Source organism: Chlamydotis macqueenii, chromosome 19, assembly GCF_036417535.1.
Source record: "Chlamydotis macqueenii isolate bChlMac1 chromosome 19, bChlMac1.mat, whole genome shotgun sequence".
Classification (NCBI taxonomy): domain Eukaryota; kingdom Metazoa; phylum Chordata; class Aves; order Otidiformes; family Otididae; genus Chlamydotis; species Chlamydotis macqueenii.
In genome coordinates this window covers 8544062-8553900 of record NC_141574.1, presented here as the reverse complement: position 1 = coordinate 8553900, position 9839 = coordinate 8544062, and the positions used below count along the sequence as shown (strand labels likewise).

Here is a 9839-nt window from a genome sequence, read left to right as displayed (position 1 = left end):
GCTGAGCTGCGGTGCAGACTGTGCTCCTGCTTCCTTATGGGATTTCCTCTGGTGATTAATGACAATGGCTGTTTAAAAACCTGGTGCCTCGTTTGCAGTCTAAACTTGTCTGGTTACAGGCTCCAGCCAGGGGCTATTTATCTCTATGTGCAGGCTCTGGAGCTGGGCACCCTGGGGGAAGGGGTAGGTGCTCACCCGTGGGTGGGGGATGAACCTAGCCATTTTCCCAGTATCTTGTAAGAATCGTTTTCCAGCTGAGGAATCTTGCAGGGATCATCTTGCCCCTGAGGGGAAGAGGTCTCTGCCTTTGCAGAGCCCCACAGGAAACCCCAGGCTCCAAGGATACCCCAGCAAGATCTGTTTTGGGTGGTAAATCAGGGCTATCTTTGGATGGCTGCATAAACAGCGAAGGTGCAGAGCAGGTACTGTGAGTTTGCAGAATCTAAGGGTAAAAAAAAGCCTGGAGGCACAGTTGCATCGTCTTAGATATTCAATCCCTCCCTAGGGTGTTTGGTTCAGACAGATTGCTTTGCCGGTCGGTAAGCCACAACAGCCCAGGTCTCCCTGGAGCTGAGAGGGAGACACTGAAAAGCCAGTAAATGGGGTCTGTCACCAAATGGGGAATGTAGGAGGGTTTTAAACACAAAATCAGCTGTTGTACAGTGAGGGAGCCTCGCTGCTGGCTTCCTTCTTGGGGTACTGCCTTTGTGAGACACCCATATCCTTCCACGACTGCAAAATCGTTCCTCCAGCCTGTGACTGACTGTGCAATCCTCCAGGCTCGGGGTGGTGGCAAAGGGAGCGTGCTTATGTGTGATGCCAAAATGAGCAAGGATGCGCTTACTGAAGTAGAGATTACTTTTGCACTGGTTACCTTGTGAATGAAGCGTCTTTAAAAGTATTTATTTCCTACTTTATCTGTGTAAATTCTGCAGCAGGCAGCAGTTTTTGGGTGTTTGGGGCGCACGGCTGGCGTGCGGCGGGTTCCTCCCTGACGTGGCTCTGGGTTAACCAGGGAGACGCAGGGCCTGGTGGTCTGTGCCAGCGATGTTTTGGGTTTGGGATCAGGGCTCGGGCTCCCCGGGTGTGCTCCGTGCCCGGAGCTGAGCTGGGGTTTCCCGCAGTGAGGCTGCGGGCTTTGCCCGGGTTTGGTGCCCGTGCGGGGCCCCGGGATGCCCGGCCGCCTTCCCCGACGGGGGAGCCCCATCGCAGCGGGGTCTGCCGCCAGGCCTGGCAAGGGTTAACGCCGAAACCCCACGCCCCCTTTGACGGAGTCGGGCCAACCTCGCCAAATTTGAAAAGGCATCCGGGGCTGAGTGTGCGCCCTGGGCGCAAAGAGCCGCGCCGGCCCCGGACCCCCTGCGCGGGCAGCAGCCGCCGCCGGCCGGGCTCGGCTTGCCCGGGGACGGGGCTTCCCTTCGGGAACCGGAGCGGCGGTCCCTGTGTCCCGAGCACCCCTGCCCCGTGGTCCCCGGTCCCGGGGGCACCTCCGAGCCGTGGGATCGCGCCGTGACCCCGGCCGGGGGAGGCACGGGGGGCGGGCAGCGGAGGAAAACCCCCTTGCGAAAATGCATCTCGCTCTTTTCTTGTCCTGGTGCTGCTGGCTGCACGGATGTGCGCTAGGGACTGGCTTCCTCTACCAATTCCCAGCATCAACCCTGCAGCACAACTACCCAGAGCAGAGCTCGGGCTCGCCGGGCAGCGGCTTCGCCAGTCGCCGGTGAGTAAAGACCGGATCCGCCTCCCTCGGCGGGTGAGGAGGCTGGCGCCCCCCCTCCGCTGCCTGCCGGGGCGGGGAGCGACCCCCACGAGAGGCTGCGAGGGGTTTGCCGGGCTGCTGCCCCCGTCCCAAATGGGGAGGGGGAGGCTCCCTACCTGCCGGCAGCAGTGGCCATCTCTGGGGCAGGGAACGACCAGGAGCTGAGCTTTGGCAAACGAAACCCGCGAGCCCTCCCCTCCTTGCCCTCTCCGTGCGCAGCCGGAGCCCCCAGACCTGACCCGGGGCGCTGGCGATGCCGGCTGAGGGAACTGCGAGGAAAAGCCTGTTCAGCTCAACAAAGGAAAGCCCTTAATTACAGATGTCTCTTCAAGAGCTGCAGCTTTCAAATAGCTGTTTAAACCCAAACCTCCCACTTCTATCCCCTCCCGCCCCAAACCGATTTCTTATAAACTTAATGTAAATCAGTTTTGATTTACTGTATCTTGCTGCTTCAGTAGAGCAAACAATTTAGACTTCTCCCGCTCCCCTCTGTTTTCTCTGGGCATTTCTCTAGAGGTGAAACAGCTGTTCGGATGAATGAGCCGCACTGTATAAAGCAGGAGAGTGGCTTAACCTGATTCCAGTTATTCTTGAATTTCACTTTTTTTTTTTTTTCCCCCCCTGTGACTCCCTTAAATGGGGACTTGGAAATTTAATATTCAGGGCTCGTCCATCCTGTCTCTACCTCTTTTCCTCCTCCCCTTGCTAATACCTAGTATGCATGAGTTACGCTGCTGTGCAGGAAGGCTTAGGTTAGCGCTGCTTATTTGGGCTAGGAACTGGGATAAGCAGATTTACATCGGCATGTCACAGAAGAGCGGGCGCTAGCCTTGTGCCTTGCACGGCTCTCGCATATGGTGCATATTTCATCTCCAAGTGGGGGTGGTTTTGTTTGCTGGGCTGTCAAACGGGCCTCAGTCTGTAGGGGGTGTGATGTTAAACTACAGTAACTGTCAAAGGGTTTGAAACAGCAGAAAATTATAGGAGAGTAATGGGATAAACTTATCCCAGCTGGATCTGTTCCAAGGTACCCCCTTCCCAAAGCATGAGCTGCAATGAGAACCACATGTCATTTGTCTTACATATCTATTAGCCTGCAGATCTTTGTTCTGAGCTACCACGCTTACATGAGTGCAGGCTGTATCTCTGCTCACCGAAGACCTTCCCCAATTCACACTCGCACGATTTTCCCATGCTTCAGTTGTTTGGATAGCTGATGCTTTGTCAGGGGAACGCGTCCCTCTCCAAGTCTATGAAGTGTTGTATGAAACAACAATCTAAAGCTGATTTAAACAATGATGTTGGGAAAGCTGGTAGATTTTAATTTTTTGTTGTTGTTGTTCAATGGAATTTTGCCATGTGAGAGTCTTCTATTCTAGTTTAAAGCAGAGGGGGAAATAAAAAATTGAAGGGGGGGGAAAATAACTGGTGAATGTTTTTTGAAATAAAAATTCAAGTGCTTAGTCAAATATCACACGTTGAAGCAATCTTTTTTGTGTTTTAATTTCCCCTTGAGTGGTGCAGTTTTGTTGTTGGCAAATGTCTAACAGCTTCACTTTCTGATGGGAAAATCTGTGTGGGAAAACTTTACCCAGCCACAGTGTTGGACCTTTGGGGGGAGCCTCCTGCAGCGTGCAGCTCCAGGTTGGGATAGCTGTGCTTTTCTGGATTTAATGTGGTGCTGGATAAGAATGACGCTTTTTGCTCTGAAGTCTGACATTGCTCTATGTGGATGTGAAGCCTTTTTTCAGGGGACTGAATCGGACTGGTATAAACTGTTGTTTACATTGTTCGGTGTCCCTTTTGCCATCTAAACAGATGATCTTAGTAGCACCTGAATTACGTGAAGCAATAGCAGCTCCATCACAGCAGAGCTTGGTGGCCTCTGCTCTGAAGAGGCCACAGAGGATACAGGATGGTGAGTAGGTGATGACTGTTAATGGCACTACGTGGCCATTCTCACTCTCTTCTGCAACCTTACCAGTGAGTGCCTTGTCCAGTGACTTCTGGCAGTTTTCTTGGGTACCATCAGTCAAGTATACACAGGCCAGAGCCTTGAAAGTTACTGCTGCAGCTCCAGGTTTTGGTACGTTCTGATGTGATACTCTACAGCTGACATGTTTCCTTGATACAAGACACACTGTTCCTGCAGTTGTTCTGTTCTGTCCTTGATCAGAAAGTGAAGACGTGATTGAGCTGTTTGAACATCTGCTAACAATTTATTCTTTTAAATTAACTTGTCATAAAAGTTGTATTTCTCCAAGAGGGGGGAGTAACCAGCAAAAGAGTTGCTATAATCTTTTGTCTTCCACTTACAAAACCATTCCAAACTCAATAGCTGATACAGTCCTTGGTATCCAGGTTGCAGGCGGTCTCAAAGGTGGGCTTCTGAGGCTCTGAGGACTGCTGAATGTTTAGTTGACAGATCTTGATTATTAGACCAAAGACACTTGCAGTCTATCTTGGCACATGCTTGAATTGCTTTGAACTTCTGTAGGGGATGTGCAAGTCATAATGACTGAAATCCAGGCAACAGAGTTTGGCATTATATGTATTGTAACAGGCTTGCTATTTTGTTTGAAATTCACATTCAACGCATGGATTTCTAACTTGCTACTCTGTTAAGGCAATGAGAATGGGCAGTGGGTCCTACCTAAAGCTAAGAATGGAGGGGCTGTCTGCCAGACAGAAACTGTTGTCCTCCAGACTTGGACATGAGAAGCTTTGCTAGCTGAGTTAAGGGAAACTTTATACTGGAAGTAGCTTGGTTCTCAAAACTCGTGCAACCTGTGATAATTGTGTTTGGAATTGGTGTTCTCCCAGCTTAATTTCTCATCTTATTTTCCTGTAGTTCCAAATTATTCATGCATCAAGTCCTCGTGAACTGAAGTGTGGGACTTAGAAACTTCTGAGACTAGATGCAGTACTTAGACTGGAAACCTCACTGGATGTGAGTGGGAACATTTTTGGATGTGAGCTCAAAAATACCCCATGAACATGAACTGGAAAGCAATGTAGGGTAACTCTTTCTTACTGCTAGCTTTACTGTAGCATCACAAAAGTCAACTGGGGTGGAAGCAAAGGCCAGCTGCGAGAGAGAGAGACCTTCAGAACATTTACACCTCAGCCTAAAAATTTCTTCCTGTGCGTGAACATTAGAACCACAATGTTACAAATAACAAGACTGTCCATTCTTATCCAGACTATCCTGGCAATTACAAATCAGTACTTATTTTGGTTGCGCGGTAATTCCTAGTGCTTACTACAGAAGTGATGTTTCTTGATGGATATGGAGAGGAAAGCACTGTCAGCCAATTGAAATCTGTAAGTGCAACTTTTGATTGCTAGAGGCAAGGGTTTAAACATGGAAGGGCCAGGTGGCTTCATCCGTTTCTTGTTGCCATATATGTGCCTTGGAGCACAGCGCAGGAGGGCAAGACCTGGATTCCAGTTGTGCCTCTATCAATGGTTTATCCATGTCAGAAGGGAAATCACTTTGCCCTGGATTCAGTGGAACAGTTAAACATGTTCTGTGTGCTGCTTTGATGTGGGAAAGATATTTAAACTGACATCAACTTTCCTGTACTATCACTTGTCTCTTTCCCCCTGAAAAAAAAGCTGAAGTGTTGATGCTTTCAGATATTTAGGTGATGCTTGAAATATATTGTCAATTATTCCTTGAGGCTAGCGGTCTCCTAGTAGGTCACTGGAATGGCTGGTGAATAAGATGTCTGGGTGGACCTGTTATAGGTAGATCTGTTCTTTTCGAAATAGCTGCTTGTGTTGTGCCTGGTCCTACAGCTACACATCTGCTAGAATGGAATTGCCCTTCCCAGCCCCATTTTAAGGACTGCATACAACTCTGCTGTAATGTAACAACCGTCAGCCTCTAAGGTGAGGTTTTAGTACTTTTAAGTAAATGTGGGTCTATTTATGTGGTAGAAGCTTGTTCTTGAAATTAAAAGCTGATGTATAAATCAGTACCCTGATTTATGCAGTCTGTCAGAGCGCTTTCAGAATATTTATCTGGAGTTTTCCTGATGGTTGTCTGTTAATTCTCTTTAACAGAGAAAGATGGTTTGAACCTGATTTCAGCCCCAAATTCTAAACCTCCTGTGGCTCTTAAGTGGGTGTGGAATATAAAACTATACATATTGGAGAAATGTGCTTCTCTTTCCTTTTACTGACATGATCTTTCTTTGAGTCATTCCCTCCATCACCTAATAGTCTGCTCATGGCCTGAGGTCTCTAGTTTTCTATGCTTTGCTGTGGACTGGGTGAGAATGTCAAGCAAACAAGCTGGGATTTGTGTCACGCTGAGTCCTCTGTGCTAATTCCCCTTTGAAGTGCCCTACCCAGGTAACCAAGAGGTCAGAAGGTCTTAAGCTCATCACCAAACCCAGCCCTTGAACTGTCCTGTGTTTGTTTCCTGGACTCTACAGCCATATGATCTTCATCTGACTTGGGGGGTTCAGTGCTGTGACTTCGCAGTGCAATTAAAACAGTGAAGCCACTGATAGCGTAAGGACCTAGCAACACTGGAATGGCTTTGAAATGCCAGACGCGACTGTAGCTGCTGCAGTAAATTGTATTCATGTAGGAAATCTCCTACTGTCTTGCCTTTCCAGCTGCTTGTGTGAATCATTTCCTCTCATCTAGGTTTCATTTACCAGCTCTAGGAAGGAAAAGGGAGCAGAGAGGCAAAGCCATGGGTGGCAGTGAACTTATGCTCCCCTCGGATAAATTAACAAATGTGTCTCTTCCAATAACCTTTATTTGTTCATTTTCTCACAGCTGAGCTTGTTAGTGCACTAAACTCCTAGTTGAAACATGTCAGGTTAGAAACCTCACAGCTTTGCTTGAGGAGAGTGGTTCTGTGACACTTGGATCATAGAATATTTACTCTTATCTTTGTTTTATTGGGCTGTGTCTCGATAAAGGGGAAAAAATGAAGAATGACTTTAAGGTAACGATGAAAGACTGACAGCACAGAGCGCTTTAGGTCTGCTGAATTAAAATAATGGACCAGCTACTCATGCTCCTTCCTGCATTAGACCTCTAGCATGTCTGGAAACATTATTGTTTTGTAAAGCATGGATTACCTCTCTTGTAGGGCAATACTAAAATTCATCCGACCTAATTTCTGCAATATGCTCAAAGGTCTCAACTCAGTTTTAATTAGGGAGATGTAGACAGTGCTTAAATTAACTTTCACTGAGGCATAATGTTTATTTTGAGGCTTTGAGCATAAAGCTAGCCTGTGCCAGCTTAAATATCACAAAGACTGTAAGAATCAGAGCTGCAAAAGTTTAAAAAAAGCATAATGTTATGAATTTGGTTACTGTCCTGCTATTTTTCAACTTTTTATATGGTTGAATAATACTAAAGCTCCTGCCCAGTGTATTTATGCACAATGTGGCACTGGTCTGAATTAGTCCTTAATACTGCTACAGAAAGGAACAAGGGTGGGAACTGTGACATTGTTTCTTGCTGGTTTTGTCCCTTATCTCCTTTTTAGGAAGAAACAATTACTTGTTGACTTGCAATTTATCACACGGAATAATACAATTTAGGTGTTTTGGCTGGTTTTGACAAGTTTAACTTTTTCCTTCTCTTGGAAATGAACAGATGTGTAAGTAAAGAGTGTGCTTGGGTGAAAGTGTTGCCTGTAATGGTTAGGCCTGGCTATTTGAAAATAGTTGCATCTTTTTGAGAGCACCAACAAATAGGAAGCTATTTCAGGTTTGAGACTCTTTTTCAGCATCCAAAGCAGAGAAATCGTAGCTCTGGCAAAGGAAAGAAAATATTTCCTATCTGTTTAGAAATTACTTTAATCTGGAGACCCACAGAATGGGTGCTCCAGAGTCAGAAGCTGGAGGCAGCTCCATAATGTTTCATGTTTGGGACTGATCAGTTTCCTCTTCCATATCTGTGTGGCTCATCTGTAAATCTGCCACTTAAAATTCTAGTCATTGATTTTAAAATCTCTTTGAAGCTGAGAAGAGAGAGTATCTGTGAGCTTCTTTTATGTAGGTACTCTTTACTCCTCTGTGGTCTGGTGCGTCTCCCCTGTTTGTCCTGTGAGCGCTAAGGCTGTTGTTATCCAGCCACCTTGCTTCATGCTGAGCAAACAAACCATCTGTCAAAACTTTAAAGCTAACGTGAGGTACTGCTACATAGAAATGCATCCAGTCATGTCCAATCTTGACATCAGGTTATGTAGTCAGATGTCTTTTTAATTGGTTCCAACTTTTTCTGCCCCTAGGAACTGGGTGGAAGTGATATTCTTTCAGTATTTGCACTTGATACAGGCATGCGTTTGCTCAGAGCATCTCAGAAATGCCAGTGCAATGAAATCATGAGGCAGGGGAATATCCCCCTGGACTTGGTCGTGTAACCAAGTTGTTTGAGTCTGTAGAGTTAAGAACAGGTCCAGTCCTGTTTCTTCTGGGTCCACCCTTTTTTTTTTTTTTTTAAAATGTCTATTTGCATTCTAGAGGGGAGTTGTTTTTGACTTTGCAGATGGACGAGACTTATTGCTTTCCACGTCTCAATGGAATAAAAAGTATGGATGGTGGGAAGAGTGCCTCGCCGAGGCATTTTATGAAAGATGTGAGGACAATTTTGGGGATGGACCCTGCAGAAGTGAGGAAGGGAACACAGCAAATGTGATTGGAGGACTTGGGTACTAAAGTTTCTGGTCTTCTGTTCTGTGTGAGAAACTGGAATAGGATGCTCCTTACCCTGTGCATGTTGGATGTTAGAGCTGTTTAGGACTAAGAAAAAACAGCAGCATAGGTGCTAAATGAGCTAAATATTCCATTTTCCCTGTTGTGATGACCTTGTGAGACAGAGCTGCTCAGTTAAGGCACTGCACAAAAACTTCCCTTCTGTCCTTGGCTTGTTTTGTGCCTGGGGTCAATCAACATCAGTTTTTCCCCACAGGACTTTGCTTATTTAGCCATTCAAAAGTGTGGTGCTGGGAGCTCTCAGCTGGGTTTGAAATGCTTCTTCTCATTGTGAAGAGGCTTGGGGCAGATGGGCTGCTGCGGCTGGTGGGATGACATAACGTCTCCGTGCCGAGTCTCCCATTGGCCTGGTGCTGCGGTGCTTGGTGGGGTGTGGTAGCCCTGAACGGAAGGGCAGACATTTCTTTTTTGCTGTGTGCTGCCTAGCCCTTATTAAACTCAGATGTTTCTAACCCCTTCCTCCAGGCTCTCATTATTGCTGTAAACACAGCAGAGCACAGGGAGCTTTTTCAAATCCTTTTTTGAGGCAGCAGTGGGTGACAGCTCTCCCAACAGCTTTCCAGTGTGCCTGTGTGTGAAGAGGGATTGATGTGAATTTAACAGCCCAATTCAAGGGAGATTCTGCTTGTATTTACCCTAAAGAAAAATACCTTTTTTTTGTTTTCTCCATCTGATGCCACTTCTCTTCCTCCTGTCTTGGGTTGCTTGGCCTCCTGACTTTCTTCTTGCCTGATTAGTTCTTCTGCTTTTCCAGAAACTGGTCTGGTTTTTGCCACCCTGCTTAATGTGGCCTGTCTGACCACATGTCTCATTGCTGTATCTTGAGTTGTTTGCATTTTCAGGTGGCGGTGAAAGTGATACCACCTAAAACAAGGTTTCCATTGCTGTGCTAGGATGACTAAAAAAAGGCTCTCTCTTAGAAGAAAACATCTAGATCTAGCTGTTGGCAGCTCTGTATCTCAGCTATACCTGTTCCAGATTTACAGTGTGCTCTGACAGAAAGTTATTTTTCAGCTTTTTGTGAAGGAAAGGAGAGACTGCCATGGTAACAGGATCTTAGATGCTTCCTACCTATAAACTGCATTTCACACAGTGCAAACTGCCATACCTCCCGCAGGGGAACTTATTTCTCTAAATATAAGCCATTAACTTTGACGTGTTACAGACCTTCTTGGACACAATTCTCCAAGGACTATATCCTTTGCAAATCTACTTATAAGTCTCAAATATCTGTCCCTTTAATATCACCTTTCTTTGAGCTGAGAAATTCTTGGCCCAGTGAGGTACCAGAGCTGCTTTGTGCATGGCATCTGACTTGGTAAAAGCTGTAT

General features: G+C 46.5%; 1 protein-coding gene across 6 annotated transcripts in view; it reads left to right on the top strand.

Moving 5' to 3' along the window:
- Positions 1–1534: 1534 nt before the first annotated feature.
- COL26A1 (collagen type XXVI alpha 1 chain) overlaps positions 1535–9839 on the top strand; it is a 174344-nt gene continuing 166039 nt past the window's right edge. For all 6 annotated transcript variants that reach the window (XM_086763036.1, XM_086763032.1, XM_086763034.1 and 3 more), the window contains exon 1: positions 1535–1720. In XM_086763036.1, the coding sequence (XP_086619162.1) occupies positions 1569–1720 (152 nt within the window). In that variant the 5' untranslated portion in view covers positions 1535–1568. The remainder of the gene's footprint in view (positions 1721–9839) is intronic.